Source organism: Denticeps clupeoides, chromosome 10 (assembly GCF_900700375.1).
Source record: "Denticeps clupeoides chromosome 10, fDenClu1.1, whole genome shotgun sequence".
Taxonomy (NCBI): domain Eukaryota; kingdom Metazoa; phylum Chordata; class Actinopteri; order Clupeiformes; family Denticipitidae; genus Denticeps; species Denticeps clupeoides.
The window spans coordinates 1,516,755-1,532,957 of record NC_041716.1 but is presented as its reverse complement, the minus strand read 5'-3'; the positions used below and the strand labels follow the sequence as shown (position 1 = coordinate 1,532,957).

Sequence of the window (16,203 nt, the reverse complement as noted above, 5' to 3'; positions counted from 1 at the left end):
GGGACGGGAGAAGCTGCTGTTTATAGGGCAGACGTTTCCAAGTTGATGTGGAACATGAACGCCGGGCGGGAAAATGCTTCCACGATGTCCGCTCAGGCCCGAGAGTTAATGGCGTTTGCACTAGATAGTCCTGAAAATAGAAGTGTGAGAACAAAAAAACAACGCTGACCCCGTTTTATTAATACCTGGGCAACTATCAGCCACTCGAACGTGTTGATGGGCGTGTCACTGCTTTCAAAGACGAAACTGAATCAACATGGGACCGCGAAGTGCCGCAATTCAAGCTGGCACAGTGGCAGAATTAGTCTGAACTCCCAGTTTTATATTGACATGCTGTGAAATGCTTGGCCCGCCCCCAAAGCCCTCTGATTGGCCCATTCTTTTATAACTTTTAAACAGAACATCCAGTTCTGCCCACAGCCGCCATTAAATTACGAATCGCTACACAACTTCGACCAAATAAAACTTTTATATAAATGTTAAGGTGGTTTTTATGGTGATTTGTACATTTTCCACTTGTGGGACTAATAACGGATCATCTTATTTGTATCACAATGTCCAGCTAATGTCCAGTCGTAAAAAAGCATTTATTAAAATCACAGTTATTATGCTTAATGGGTTTTGCTCTCGCCAAGCGAATCCACAGCTAATTGTTTGATTGATTTAATTGACGCACTGGACAATCGAAGCCGAGAAAATGACGAGGTGTAATGTAGCGAGAGAGAGAAAAAAATCAAAGCATTTTACCTGCATGACCAGTGACAAGCAGATTAAAAATTACAGGCAGAACGTTGGACTCGGTGAAATTGATTTCTGGATTCTGGCTTTTCTTTGAAATTCTTTACGTGAACTGTGCCCCTCCGCAAAAGGCCCCTCGCCTGTGTGTTTAATTGATCGGATCCCATGTATTATGGATGCCTTTCGGCCCGGACTTTCACGTTCATAACACCATCGTAGGCAAAGAAAACTGGAGAAACTGGACAACTAGAAGCCGCTATGAAGTGTGTTGCGCAGTTCCCGCATTTTTCAGTATCTAGTGACGTATATAATACGTCATAATGTATAATGTATATATTACAACTGAATGAGCTGCAGACAAATTATGAATTTAAAAATGTCTAAACACAATTTGTTTGCACCAAAAGTGCAACAAAAAAAAATTACGTTTAAAAAAATTTATTGGCTAATAAAATAAAAGTTGCCCGATGCCATTTTTTCCTGCGAGAGGTCAGTTTTTTTTACTGATGGTAGATTCAATGTAAAAAAAAAAAAAGATGTTAAGGAATTCAGGTCAGATTATTAGGCAATTTGCTCTCCGTGTCCCTTATCGTCCCTTATTGTCCTTGTTAAATGTCCACGTGTGTCTCAGTTAAGTGCCAACGCCCTGATCTTCCTCTGCACCAACATCATCGGCATCTGCACTCACTACCCGGCGGAGGTGTCCCAGAGGCAGGCCTTCAAAGAGACGCGGGGGTACATCCAGGCCCGGCTTCACCTGCAGAGAGAGAACCAGCAGCAGGTATCGAAACACACACACACACACACACACTTAAAGTCGGTATGGCAATGCGTGTTGACGGGTTGTCTGGATGTGAACGAGTTCTTCATTTGGCCCGAAACAACAGGAAATTGATCCTGGTCTATCAATCTCTCTCTCTCTCTCTCTCACACACACACTTTTCAGGAACGCCTGCTGCTGTCGGTGTTGCCAAGGCACGTTGCCATGGAGATGAAGGCAGATATCAATGTCAAGAAAGAGGACATGATGTTTCACAAGATCTACATCCAGAAGCATGACAACGTCAGGTAAACACACACACACACACACACACACACACTCGTGGCCAGGCCCGTTTTGGGGTTGCCAGGTCCCGGAGCTAAAAATGTCCACCGGGTCTGGGTCAGCGCGATGTTTACCGCTGTCCTCGAACACGGGAGCGTGCGTAAACAGAAGGCGAGGAGCGGAGGGTCACGCACTGGAATCCATCCCGCGGGAGCGGGCTTCCTGTCCCGTCAACGTCCCTCTCCGCCCGGACACGGGTGACGTGTGGCAGCTGCGAGCATCAGGCGACCGCTGTCCCTCCCGGACCGTTTTACATCAACGCCCGCGACGCTCCGACCAATCGGCGCGCAGCGTTTCGCTTGTAAACACGCTTCGCATGGAGCAAGAAGCGCCACCTGCTGTCCCTCAGTAGCCAGTTCATCCTCAACCCGGCCCGACAGCCGTACAGATTGCCCGCGAATCTGGGGCACTTTTAATCAATACAGGTGCGGTGATCATTAACGGGCGCCGCGCCTTTAATGGCGGTCCGGCCAGATGCCGTTCCTCCTAATCTACCAGGGCCCGCCCGCAGTCAATCACCGCGGACAGAATCAGGGCCGCGCCGTTATGTTTGCAGGATATATTGATCTCCCTTTTTCTTTCTTTTTTTTTTTATCTCCCTCCCTCCCTCCCTCCCTCCCCGCTCCAGTATCCTGTTCGCCGACATCGAGGGCTTCACCAGCCTGGCGTCGCAGTGCACCGCGCAGGAGCTGGTCATGACCCTCAACGAGCTCTTCGCGCGCTTCGACAAGCTGGCCTGGGTAAGGCGGAACGCCCGGGTCCGGTAGCCAGCACGGAGCTTATGGGACCGGGTCGTCCACCGGCAGACCGTTGCCATGCGTGGCGAGGCTGCATGCAGCAGGGAACAATTTACAACACGCCAGGGCTCCTAAAAGAGTGACAGATACTGTTTCTCTTTAACCTCATGGATCCGTGGCCATGTTTTAACCAGGTTGACCTTCTAACGTCCCTGCTGCCCGAGCCTCATTGTGTGTGTGTGTGTGTTTCTGTTCAGGAGAACCACTGCCTGAGGATCAAGATCCTCGGCGACTGTTATTACTGTGTGTCCGGGCTTCCAGAGCCCCGGGCCGACCACGCCCACTGCTGCGTGGAGATGGGCGTGGACATGATTGAGGCCATTTCGTGAGTCCCGCGCTGCTCGTTCATTTTCAAAGTGAGCTCCGCCCCTTCGGATGGACAGAACGGTCCACTGCTGTGTGTGTCTGCAGGCTGGTGAGAGAGGTGACGGGGGTCAACGTCAACATGCGGGTGGGCATCCACAGTGGCCGCGTGCACTGTGGCGTGCTGGGCCTGCGCAAGTGGCAGTTTGATGTCTGGTCCAACGATGTCACGCTGGCCAACCAAATGGAGGCGGGAGGAAAGGCGGGGTGAGGGGACGTCCTGCTTCTGTAATTGTGTTCACGGTAAACACACCATGTTGCTGCAGGGTGATCTGCCCTGCGACTCGTCGCTAGTAATGAAGAAGCTGGAGAACCCGTCAGCTCAGGTCTGATGCTCACATAGGAGACTGAGTTACAGCGGTAATAAGGATATAATAAGGTCCCCTATCACGAAAGATGATTTAACACTAATAAGAGTTCCCAGAGTCTTTCTATGGTCCTGCCGTGGCTAGAAATGGCGATCGGTGAAAAGAGGGCTTTGGCCGTTCTGCTTCACCGTTCAGAGAGCAGCAGCTCAGACAGTCGGATCTGGAATTTATCCCCTTATGACACCGAAACGGCGCATCCTGGGGAAATCTCATTTCTGCACCAAGGCTGAATTTTGAGATTTTAGTTTTAGGGGGATCACTAAGGCCTTCATAAAAGCAAAACAATCCACGTCAGGGGATCCTTAAGAAATATTGTCCGAGTTCCATGAGGCCTGGTAGATATATGTAGCAAGGATCACACGAGAGTCCATAACATTTTACCCATGATCCTCGGCACGGTGCAGATCCATGAATTTAGTTTCACCTCTGTTAGCCGCGAACTGGCCGGAGAGTTTCGTTATCACAGCCACTGCCACTCGCCAGCAACACGTGTCACATGATCAAGAGGCGCGTTTCTGTCGCTGCGTTTTTAGAATCCTTCGAATTTTAATCGCACCGGTGCTTAATGGGGCAGATTTTTTAAGGTTATGTGTGAATATCCCTCCTGCGAGTGTAGAATTTGACAGTTAAACGCTACTGGCGGACGACTTCTGGATTTGCCATCGTTAAAAAGCGTCATAATGATTCTGTCCCTTCAAATTAATGCTGCCGAGAGGGATGTTTACGCACATGAAGTATGACTTTATTCTCATAAATCCCTATAGACGCATTCACATCACTAAAGCGACCCTCCAGTACCTGAACGGAGACTACGAGGTGGAACCAGGATTCGGAGGGGAGAGGAACGCGTACCTCAAAGAGAACAACATTGAAACCTTCCTGGTCCTGGGCTGCAGCCAGAAAAGGGTTGGCCACACGAGCACCTCGGCCGTTCACATCCACCCCGGCGGCGGGGGGGCGCCGCAGATCTCATCTCCGTGTGTCTGCTCGTGCCCTGCAGAAAGAAGAGAAGGCCATAATGCAGAAGATGCAGAGGGCCAGAGCCAACTCGGGCGAGGGGCTGATGCCGCGGTGGGTCCCTGACCGCTCCTTCTCCAGACCCAAGGAATCCAAAGTCTACAGGCAGATGGTGAGACGCTCGAAGTATCTCTAAATCAACCGAGATTTTGATTTGCATGGCGATTAGTTATAGCAGTACAACACTGCCCTGTGTTGGCGCCGCATATTTAAAGAGTAAAATTCTAAGAATAAATAAAAATAGAATAAACGGGGAAAAATAAAATGTTCGGGGAGAACACAAGACACAGACATGACTTGCCGGAGGTTAGGAAGTGCATACTACTGTGCATAATTACTGCTAATAATGTTAGATCATGGGCAGATGGTATGAAACAGAACCTCGAAGAGAGACTGAATTCATTTCGCCCAAAACATGTTAAACCGACCTCTTTTTAACGCCAGCGATAGTCGACCCTTCAGTAATAACGGTCATTTCCAAAGTTCACCTTACAGGTTGATGTCTGAGACCTCAGATCTGCTCAAAGAACAGAATTGGTGCAGTAAAAGCGTGTCGTGGAGCATTTCTGTGGAAAACGAGGAAGTGAATCTCGATTCTGGAAAATTTGGCCTTGCAGTCATGTGTAATAATGAAATGCACGGATTGCATAATCGGACACATTTTCCTTAATCAGTTTTACCGACAGGCCGAGTAAGACCTGGTTGCGCAACAGGCCCGCTGCAGATGAAGTCATTCTAACGGCATTTCTAACGGCCACTGCTGTCCTTGCGCGCGCCAAGTCTGCTTATTAGAAGCGAGTTTTTGTCTGTGTAAAGTTGCCTGGAAATATTTTTAGTTGCGGGTCCCCAGAATATTCTAGTTTGCTCCGTTCCCACCACCCCTCCCTCTGCCCAAAACTCAAACCATGGTTGGCATATCTGCTTCTAATTTGCTACTCCCAACTGCGTTTTCTCATAATCTCCCTCGTAAAGACTGGCCGTAAAGACGTTTCTTGGCCGGCAGATCAGATTTTGAGTGTGTAAACAATCACTTTTTATGTCAGAATATTATGCGTGGACATTTGTGTAAAGTCCAACTTAAGCGACTCATAATGATTTTCCTCAACCGTTATATGTGAGTCCTGCCAAACAGGGAAAATTGCCTTATGACTTGCTTATTTTGGCAGAAGAGTACAGCGGTGACGGCATCTACACCGTGTCAGCAAACTTTACAAATGCAATATGGTGGAATGCCATGGGACATAATCAAGGACCAACATATATAATATTAATTATTGTGTAAGAAGAGGACTTTCTGAAAGCTTTGCTGATATTGATGTTACCGCTGTCAATGACTTGCTTATTGGGGGGTCATATGGCTTATTCTGGTAAACTATTAAACTATTATCAGATTCTCATCCTTTCATCGTAGGGGTTTACTGCCAGTTTGGGACAATGGAATGTAAAAATCAGTTTATCTCTGGGGGGCTTAGAGTTCACCTGGTCCCCCTTCTCGACCACCAATCTCATCCCATCCTGTGGCCTTTCTTTCCCAGGGCATCGATGAAGCCTCCAGCAAGGACAGGTGAGAGTTGGTACCGCCCGCCGCGTCTCGGATCCAGGCCTCCGCCGTCGCCTGGAAATAACGCTCTGTCCTGCCCCCATCCCGCCCGCCAGCCGCGGCGCCCAGGAGGCCTTGAACCCCGACGACGAGGTGGACGAGTTTCTGGGCCGCGCGATCGACGCCCGCTCCATCGACCAGCTGCGCAGGGACCACGTCAAGAAGTTCGTCCTGACTTTTCAGACGCCTGCCCTGGAGAAGAAGGTATTGTGGGGGTCCTGTGTGTGTGTGTGTGTATGTGTGTGTGTGTTGGTGTTGGTGTGTGACATCCGTGTGTCTTCTCTCCCGTTGCCAGTATGCCAAAAAAGTGGACGATCGATTTGGAGGGTACGTGGCCTGCACCCTACTGGTCTTCTGTTTCATCTGCACCATCCAGATCATCATCTTTCCTCAGTGAGTATCTGATACCACACAAACACACACTCAGACCTCCTAGTAGTGGATATGAATAATTCACATGCTGACTTCCTTTTATTCAAGTTTTATATTGAAAATATCCACCAAAAGATATAAACTGTTTTTTTTTTTTTAGCACATGGCTCATGTTGGGATTCTTCATCAGTATCTTCATCATCCTCACCCCGATCCTCTTCATCTGTGCCATCTACTCCTGTGTTAAGGTAATACTGTCGCCGTTCAGTGTGGCCTGGCAAAGATGAGATTAGCGGGTGAACAAGGGAAAGCAGGCCGAGAGACGGGGGACATCTGCCGCCGCTAAGCCCTCAGAGCTACACTGGTTGTTTTAATTAAGGCTCTGAAGCTTCAAATTACACCCCCGCCCCGCCCGACTGAGAGAGCTGGGGGCAGATTAAAGGCTAATGCATGCCTATTAAGGCTAATAGCATACACTGTTGCATGTCATTTGTAGCATGTGACTCAGTTGTGTGACTGAAGGGTCATACGAATGCACGTTTCTCCACGAATCAGCTCAGCTCTTCTGTATTTCCATATTTTTATATATATGCACAGTAAAACTATACAATAACACATGCAACATGCAATAAGTAGTGAAGACACAGAGCAAAAGGAGCAACAAATATGGCTGCCTTATCGCTGTTTCCCAGGCGGTTCTGCATGGATCTGGGTCTCATCTCTCATCTGTCTTCCGCTTCATGCTGCAGCTCTTCCCGGGTGCCTTGCAGACTTTCTCCACGAAGATTGTCCAGTCTCGCACCAACAGCACGCTGGTGGGGGTCGTCACCGTTGTCCTGGTGTTCAACGCTGCCTTTGTGAACATGGTGGGAGGATCTTTCTGTCTCGTTCAACCTGTAGTCTGTAGTCAAGGTTCAGTCGACTAAAAGTCTGAGCTTTTTAGTCTTATTTTAGTCAGATTTATCCATGAATATTTTAGACTCGTTGTAGTCAATGAAAATTATATCGTAGTCTCTTTATTTTTTGCAATGCAATTCTATTTAACCCAGTCCATATAGTACACTATATCTGCTAAATAAAGTAAAGTAAAGTAAAGTACACGTACCTGGTAGAACAGACACATTCCAAACATATTTCACAATTAAAACAAGGTTATCTTATTATTACATTATTATTACACTCTACATTTATTCCAGCGGACGCATTTCTCCCTGTGCTTTTTTGACATACGGTCTTTTTTTTTTTCCACTTCATTGTAAAGAAAGTGTCCAAAGCGGCCGCGCTGTTTTATTCTAAAATAATAATAATAATAATAATAATAGTCTGATTAAACGAGAGAAAATAACGTCTTGGCTGGTTACCATCAGCAAAAGTCTAGTTTCTGTTTTGTGAGAAACATGACATGATATATTTCATCACATTCGTCAAAAATGAAATTGATGAGAACGACCTCTGTGTACGAGGATGAATGAATCCTTTTTGGAATCTTCATATTTATATGTATTGATGGGAGACAGTGGTCATGTTCAGTTCCCCCCAAAATGTGTGGATTTTGTCACACTTGATCTGAAATGACACGAGCACAGTGCGGGTGACATTGCTCTGTTTCTGGACTCTGCTGGGCGTGGCGGGCGTGGTGATTATTTCTCCCGGGTTTTGCAGTTCACCTGCGCCAGAGAGAGCGTGGCCGGCTGCTTCGGCGATCGGCTCAATGTGTCCGGTGGCGAGGTGACACCGTGCCTGCTGTACAACCTCTCCCTGGCGGCGAAGGATGAGCTGAGTCTGTGTCTCGAGCGGGGCTACCACTGCCCCTTCCCCGAGGTGAGCTGTGTACCTTTGTGTGTGTGCTCCTGATGCTGGCGGATGGTCCCCTGAGGGATCTCCTCCCAGACCTGGACTGTCTGTGGTGCAACGTGCCGTTGGTGGATGGAGCATCAATACCTTTGTCACATGAGGTCTAGAAATGTCTTGCTTAGGAGGAACCCAGGGTCAACCACACCAGCATATAGACCATACGCTGGTGTGGTTGACCCTGGGTTCCACAAGGTGTCTGAGGATCTCATCTTGATCTGAGGATCTCATCTTGGTAACTAATGGCAGTCAGGCTGCCTCTGACGGGCACATGGAGGGCTGTGCGGCCCACTAAAAAGAAATGACACCCGGCACCATTACTGACCCTCTGACAAACCGGTCATGCTGGAGGATGTTGCAGGCAGCAGAACGTTCTCCAGACCCTGTCACACCTATTTCACATGTGCTCAGTGTGAATCTGCTTTCATCTGTGTAGAGCACAGGACGCCAGTGGCGAATTTGCCAATCTTGGTGTTCTCTGGCAAATGACAAACATGCTCTACGGTGTTGGGTTGTAAGCACAACCCCCACCTGTGGATGTCGGACCTTCACACCACCATCATGGAGTCTGTTTCTGACCGTTTCAGTAGACACATGCATACTTGTGGCCTGCTGGAGGTAATTTTTCAGTGCTCATCCTGTTCTTACTCGCCCAAAGGCGGGTTTTTGCCCTCCTACGACCTCCTCCACATCTCCTGATCTACTGGCCTGTCTCCTGGTGGCGCCTCCATGCTCTGGACACTATGCTGACAGACACAGCAAACCATCTTGCCCCAGCTCGCATTGATGTGCCATCCTGGATCAGCTGCACTACCCGAACCACTTGTGTGGTTTGTGAAAGTGAAGTGATTGTCATTGTGAGACACCGCAGCACAGCACATGGTGACACAATGAAATGTCTCCTCTGTATTTAACCATCACCCTTGGTGAGCAGTGGGCAGCCATGACAGGCGCCCGGGGAGCAGTGTGTGGGGACGACGCTTTGCTCGGTGCCACCTCAGTGCCTCCTTTGCAGTTTGGGATTCGAACCGGCAACCTTCTGAACCGCTAGGCATGTAGACTCTGTCCCATGCTACCACATTTGCACAGCAGCATGTGAAATTGAAGTGGACAGTTTGATTTCACAGAAGTGTGACTGACTGGGAGTTGCATTGTGATTTTTTGAGCAGTGTGTGTGTGTGTGTGTGTGTGTGTGTGTGTAAATCAGTAGTCAGACGAGGGCTGTACATGCAGGGCTATGCTTACTATGCCGTTTGACCTCCATCACAGTCTCTTGTGGTATTAATATTGTCCGTGCTCATACTCCTCAGCACTGTGTGTGTGTGTGTGTGCGCGTGTGTGCATACATTGTTAAGTAAGGGAATTTGACGGAATGTTCTGAAGTGCTCGCTGTAGGCAGCTGTAAATATTTAACAACCCCAACGTTTGTGTGTGTGTGTGTGTGTGTCAGAGTCTAGTATCTGAATTAATATCTCCCTCGCTCAGTTAGGCTGAATGTTGATGTAAATCATGCTTTAAATGCGTTTTTTGTTCTTGCATGTCTTTGGCCGTGTGAAGACAATATGAACTGACTGCACGCTGTGATGCAACACAGAGCAAAGTGTGGATTTGTGGAATCGTCACTCTCTCCTCCCGCCCTTGTCTTCTGCAGTACTTCACCTACAGCGTGCTGCTGACGCTCCTTGTCTGCTCCGTGTTCCTGCACGTCAGCAGCATCGGGAAGCTGGCCCTCATGCTCTTCATCCAGCTCGTCTTCCTGCTGGTGGTGGAGTGGCCACAGGTGGCGCTGTTCGACAACGCCGACCTCCTGCTCTCCGCCAACATCCTGTGAGTGGCCGCTTATCTTCCCTGGCACGCAGCCACATCACCAGACCCCGAGTCTTTTAGAGGAGCTGGAACCGATTTTGTCTGCTTTTCCCCCTTCTTTAGTTCGCTGGGACCCCTGAACAACACCGACGTGTGGTGAGCTATTACATAACATGGAGCTCTGGGCCTGGTTCACGTTCAGGAGCCCAGAGGCGAAATGAAACAAAGACCTGGAGGAAAGCAACAGACAAACCCACATTCTATGCGTCTATATTTTGTGCTCGACCATCATCATTTTACCTGAACTTGAACTATTCTAGAGCCAGATCTTTCATTTAGTTTCATTTTATGTACCTCTGTCAGGGCCTGGTCGGCATCTTATCTAACCGTTTATCGGAATGTAGCTTAAAGATGAAGTGGTTCACAGTCAGGGATGTGCCGATGGTTTCTGGTAATGACTCGCCGAGGACAGCAACACCCCCTCACTAAGCGGCTCGTCCTGTTTTTATCGCAGCGATAAGACCATGACCAAGGTGTCCCTGAAGGTGATGACCCCGGTCATCATGACCGTCTTCGTCCTGGCGCTGTATCTACACGCGCAGCAGGTGGAGTCCACCGCGCGCCTCGACTTCCTGTGGAAGCTTCAGGTACTTCCTGTCTCAGCCTCCTCTCGGTGATCCACCGTCCCAGGCGGCATCGGTGGGGTCACGTGTTGCTACTCACCACCATGGTGTTCGAACCGTTGGTTCGGGCCGGTTGCGTTTTAGAGAAAGGGGCTGGGAGGGTAAAATAAAAAAAAAAAAAGAGAAAGAATCCAAGTGAGATGTGGCCGTCTGCCCAGAAGCAGCATTCCACTGCGGTCAGAGCGTGATGGATGGTTGTCCGTACGGCCGTCGGCCAAGAGCTATCACCCCGAACAGATCGGGCTGGAAGACCAACAGTTCCACGTTTCATCAGCTTCGCTGGTGGGGATATAAACACTGTAGATCTCCAAGGGCCGTTTATGTTACCGACCATCAAGTAAGAGGGCTTTGAATAGACGTCCTCGTGGCTTTGGAGGTGCGCTACATGCACTGCTGGAGAATTAGAGGGAGCAGAACTTGTACATTAGCATGATGTGACCTACAAACATGAGAAAGTCCATATTTGGTTGACGGCAGAAAAAAGGGCCATCAACACTGCCCCCTGCAGTTCGCATTCATGCTGCATGGCCATTTCCGGCATTTATCAGATGCCTACCCACTAGGCTGGGGAGGAGTCATAGCTCCTTACAATAAATGTCTAAAGAAACGTAAGATTAAAGCACAAAGGGGCGGTTTCAGCTGCGGCGTCTGCTATTTGCCTCACCTCCAGGCTACCGAGGAGAAGGAAGAGATGGAGGAGCTCCAGGCCTACAACCGCGGCCTGCTGCACAACATCCTGCCCAAGGACGTGGCCGCCCACTTCCTGGCCCGGGAGCGGCGCAACGACGAGCTCTACTACCAGTCCTGCGAGTGCGTGGCCGTCATGTTTGCCTCCATCAGCAACTTCTCCGAGTTCTACGTGGAGCTGGAGGCGAACAATGAGGGCGTGGAGTGCCTGAGGCTGTTGAATGAGATTATCGCCGACTTTGACGAGGTGAGAACCTCCGGGATGGAGATTTCCTTCAGGCTGATCCGGGGCTCATCCTGGATTGGTGCCGCCGTGGCTACGCGTTGATCCTGTTAACCCTGACTGCGTCCTCGCTGTCCTGTCGCAGATCATCAGCGAGACGAAGTTCAGGCAGCTGGAGAAGATCAAGACCATCGGCAGCACGTACATGGCGGCGTCTGGGCTGAACGACTCCACCTACGACCGGGAAGGCCGCTCGCACATCCTGGCCCTGGCCGACTATGCCATGCGGCTCCGGGAGCAGATGAAGTACATCAACGAGCACTCGTTCAACAACTTCCAGATGAAGATAGGTCCGCGCGATTTCCCGTCTCAATCTTCTCCCGTTTTAAACGCCATTAAAGATCGTGTTCTGACCGACGGAAATGATTCGTATTCTTGTTTCGGTTAGTGATGAACGCCTCTCACCTTATCCTGCTGAACAGTAGGGGTGTTGAAATGAAGTTCATAATCGATTCTGCATCGGTGCAGTGCAGAAGATAATCGATTATGGGGCAGTGGCGGTTCAGGAAGCTCCCTGTAATCAGAAGGTTGCCGGTTCGAATCCCGATCTGCCAAGGTGCCACTGAACAAAGCACCGTCCCCACACACTGCTCCCCGGGCGCCTGTCATGGCCGCCCAACTGCTCACCAAGGGTGACGGGTTAAATACAGAGGACAAATTTCACTGTGTGCACCGTGTGCTGTGCCGCTGTGTATCACATGTGACAATCACTTCACTTTATTACTTTATATTCGAATCGAACGGCCTCTGAACGGCGTTCACGTTGGTCGGCATTCAGTCTGCAAATTGATAATCGAGGCAATGATAATTGTAAAGGAATCTAATTGTGAGTAGAGTGACGGTTCCGCGATGGTGCACGTTTTTTTTCCTGTTCGATCCCACCACGACCTCCACGTCAGCACCAGGCGTTGGTGGGTTTAAACCAGCTGAGATGGTCACTGCTGACTCTCCCTGCCCACCCGCCCAGGTCTGAACATCGGGCCGGTGGTGGCTGGAGTGATCGGCGCCCGCAAGCCTCAGTACGACATCTGGGGAAACACGGTGAACGTGGCCAGTCGCATGGACAGCACCGGGGTCCCGGACCACATCCAGGTACGAAGGACACTGTCTCAATCACAATAATAATTAAAACCATGAAGTTGAATTAAGTTGAATGAAGGGATTTGTATTATGCCCCCCTGTCCTCAGATAATAGAGATTTTTTTAGCATTTACCAGACGCCCTTATCCAGAGCGACTTAAAATCAGTAGTTACAGGGACAGTCCCCCCCGGAGACACTCAGGGACACGATGGTAGTAAGTGGGGTTTGAACCTGGGTCTTCTGGTTCACAGGCAAGTGTGTTACCCGCTATGCTACTACCAGCCTTTTTGTATTCTCAAAAATCAAAGAGGGGCGTGTCCACCCCACCTGGCCACCCCCACCAGAGCCATTAATTAATTTGTTCAATAATCAGTCGCCTCTTGGGCAATATTTCGCGCTTAATGGTTTTCATACGTGGGTTGTAAGTTGTGCGGCCAGGTTTTTTACACTTGTCCGGGTGATTAAACATTTGTCACGTCATCAGCTTCTACGCGCATATTCGTGCGCTGTAAAACACCTCTGTGCCCTTGGCCGCAAAAGTCTAGACACGCCCCCTGAAATCAACAGAGTTTCTGAGTAAACGATTGGCACTGAGAAATACTGGCGGTAGTTTGAAACCATTAAACTTTCCTTCACGACCCCACGTTCGCCATGAAAGTAGAAATGATCACGGGTGCACGGTGAAGGCTGGTTGAGAATTAAAATATCTCGGCCTGGGGGGGGGGGGTTGATTTCTGGAAAACTCAGAGCAGTTCTGCCACCTGCTGGTGCAGGCTGGCCACTGCAGGTTCCTTCCTTCAGAAATTTCAGAAAAAGTCACCCGCCGTCTTTCCACAGGTGACCACGGACATGCACAACGTCCTGGTGAGCAAAGGCTACCAGCTGGAGTGCCGCGGCCTGGTCAAAGTGAAGGGCAAGGGGGAGATGACCACCTACTTCCTGAACAGCAGCCCACCTGACAGTTAGCGGCTCTGGGAACAGACGGAACCGGCTGGGCTGAAAGTCTCGCGCGTGTGTGTGTGTGTGTGTGTGTGTGTGTGTGTGTGTTGACCACAGAGGCCACAGAGTTCGTCTACCATTGGGGCCAATTGAAGGATTAACGGCTCAGTGACCAGTTGCCTTAGAGAGAAAAGACTTTTCAACATTTCCGTGGTGTTTCTTTTCCTCCTCCTTCTCCTTCCGCCGCCGCCGCTCTGGATCCATGTTTTAAATTATTTATTTTCTTCATGAACACAACAATTAATATTAATATATGCAAGGACTGCGAGGGCGAAAAATCGACCAAAGAAGATTAGAAACACAACACTTAAAAAAAACGCCAGGCACGTCAGAGCAGCTCAGAACAAACGTCGCACTTTCCTCTTTATCTCGCCAACAAAGGCCACGTTCTCCGATAGGCACTAAAAACGTTCCTTTGTTTTGTTCCTTACCAGCTATGAAGGCAAACAAAGAACCAGTATTTGGTTTTTACACACTTGAGGCGAGTGGGCCGCCCCGGAGACGAGTTTTTCTTATTTCAATTCGAACACCTTGACTCCGCCGGGGAGGCTTTTTCATTTTCAATCGTTTTTTTCAGTGAAGAAAGTCAGATGAAGGACACGTTCCACGGGACTGAGCTGAATTATGTTATTAAAACTGTTTTTATAACTGTGTGTGTGTGTGTGTGTGTGTGTGTGTGCGAGGAGGATATATAGTGAATAACTTCGCGGTAAACGGTTGAACTTTTCCACTGTGAGGTTTGTACCTTCCTGCCAAACGAAGCGCTGCGCTGTTCTACTGCGACCTGGGCCGCGCCGCGCCACACAAGTCGGAACAGGGACTGGAGCGATTGTCCCCCAGCTGAAAAACTACTGGCACGCGCGGGGTCACCGCGTCCCCATGCACCGGACGAGGCGTCAAGCGTCTCCTCTTTGTCAATCACGTGAATGTACAAACGTTGGTGTCCGAGTTCTTTTGCTACAGGTGATGCCACTACACGTTTTTTTCTAGAGTCCAGCCCTTGCTTTAATAGAATAAAGTCTCATTTAGAACCATTTACAGTTTGTGCTTTTTTTTTTTTTAAAACATATGTTTACAGAGAAAGATACAAGACACAAGGAAAATAAATCCTGGTATAAGAAATATTAAAGACATTTTTTTGCAGCTCAGCTTTCGTGGAATTTTTGAGGGGATCGGTGTTCACCAGAGGTTGGGCTCCAGGGGGCGCCTCAAGAATTCCAGAAATCTCTGGCGGCAAAAATCCATGAGTTTAAACGTTGATGTTGTCATCTTGGAATATTCCCGTCATGGAATGATGGAATATTCTGCTCATTCAGTAGATTCAGGTAGTCAGCTGACCTCTGATCTTTGGGGACGCAACGCTGCTGAACCCCCAGCTCATAGCGCCGCCCCCACAGGCTTGTACAGTAGGAACTGGGCGTGACCACTTCTTACCCTGATGCACCATCACTCTGGAACAGGTTCAATCTGGACTTATCACACCACATGACCTTCAGAATGACTTTCGTACAGTGTGATGTTGCAGGTAGCAGAACGTTCTCCACGGTGTCTCCAGACTCTGTCACGTGTGCTCAGTTTGAACCTGTTTTCATCCATGAACAGGGCGCCAGTGGCGAATTTGCTGGTCTCTGTTTTCTCCGGCAAACGTGCTGCACGGTGTTGGGCTGCAAGCACAACCTCCACCTGTGGACGTCGGAGCCTCACATACCCTCATGAGCAGAAACATGCACATTTGTGGCCTGCTGGAGGTCATTTTACAGGGCTCTGGCAGTGCTCCTCCTGTTCTTACTCGCACAGAGGCGGGTTTTTGCCCTCCTACGGCCTCCTCCACGTCTCCTGATCTACTGGCCTGTCTCCTGGTGGCGCCTCCATGCTCTGGACACTACGCTGACAGACACAGCAAACCTTCTGGCCACAGCTCACGTTGATGTGCCATCCTGGATGAGCTGCACTACCTGAGCCCACCAGAGTGAAAGCACCACCAGCATTCGAAAGTGACCAAAACATCAGTCAGAAAGCATAGGACCTGAGAAGAGGTCTGTGGTCACCACCTGCAGGACCACGCCTTTCAAATGGCCTATAATTTCCACCTGTTGTCTATTCCATTTGCACAACAGCATGTGGAATTGTTTGTCAATCAGTGTTATGGACAGTTTGGTTGATTTGGAGTTACATTGTGTTGTTTCCCTTTATTTTTTTAGCAGTATTAAAAATGCCAACATCATTCACTGGCAGTGGTGGCCCTAAAGAAGCGACCCCATAATCAGAAGTTTGCCGGTTCGAATCCCGATTGGCCAAGGTGCCACTGAGCAAAGCGCCGTCCCCACACACTGTCATGGTGCCCACTGCTCACCAAGGGTGATGGTTAAATGCAGAGGACACATTTCACCGTGTCACTGTGTGCTGTGCTGCAGTGTCTCACAATGACAATCACTTCACTTTCACCCTGTACA

The 16,203-nt window shown here is 49.3% G+C and overlaps 1 protein-coding gene across 1 annotated transcript in view; it reads left to right on the top strand.

Annotated features, from left to right (window-relative positions):
* adcy6b (adenylate cyclase 6b) overlaps positions 1-14,786 on the top strand; it is a 32,814-nt gene extending 18,028 nt beyond the window's left edge. Inside the window, exons 4-23 of the mRNA XM_028994722.1 lie at positions 1,370-1,519; positions 1,685-1,806; positions 2,472-2,583; positions 2,838-2,965; positions 3,052-3,210; positions 4,136-4,277; positions 4,372-4,500; positions 5,924-5,952; positions 6,045-6,192; positions 6,284-6,381; positions 6,521-6,608; positions 7,110-7,226; positions 8,023-8,181; positions 9,863-10,038; positions 10,141-10,173; positions 10,532-10,664; positions 11,371-11,634; positions 11,756-11,960; positions 12,638-12,762; positions 13,589-14,786. Coding sequence (XP_028850555.1) covers positions 1,370-1,519; positions 1,685-1,806; positions 2,472-2,583; positions 2,838-2,965; positions 3,052-3,210; positions 4,136-4,277; positions 4,372-4,500; positions 5,924-5,952; positions 6,045-6,192; positions 6,284-6,381; positions 6,521-6,608; positions 7,110-7,226; positions 8,023-8,181; positions 9,863-10,038; positions 10,141-10,173; positions 10,532-10,664; positions 11,371-11,634; positions 11,756-11,960; positions 12,638-12,762; positions 13,589-13,717 — 2,646 coding nt within the window. The 3' untranslated portion in view covers positions 13,718-14,786. The remainder of the gene's footprint in view (positions 1-1,369; positions 1,520-1,684; positions 1,807-2,471; positions 2,584-2,837; positions 2,966-3,051; positions 3,211-4,135; positions 4,278-4,371; positions 4,501-5,923; positions 5,953-6,044; positions 6,193-6,283; positions 6,382-6,520; positions 6,609-7,109; positions 7,227-8,022; positions 8,182-9,862; positions 10,039-10,140; positions 10,174-10,531; positions 10,665-11,370; positions 11,635-11,755; positions 11,961-12,637; positions 12,763-13,588) is intronic.
* The last annotated feature ends 1,417 nt before the right edge of the window (positions 14,787-16,203 follow it).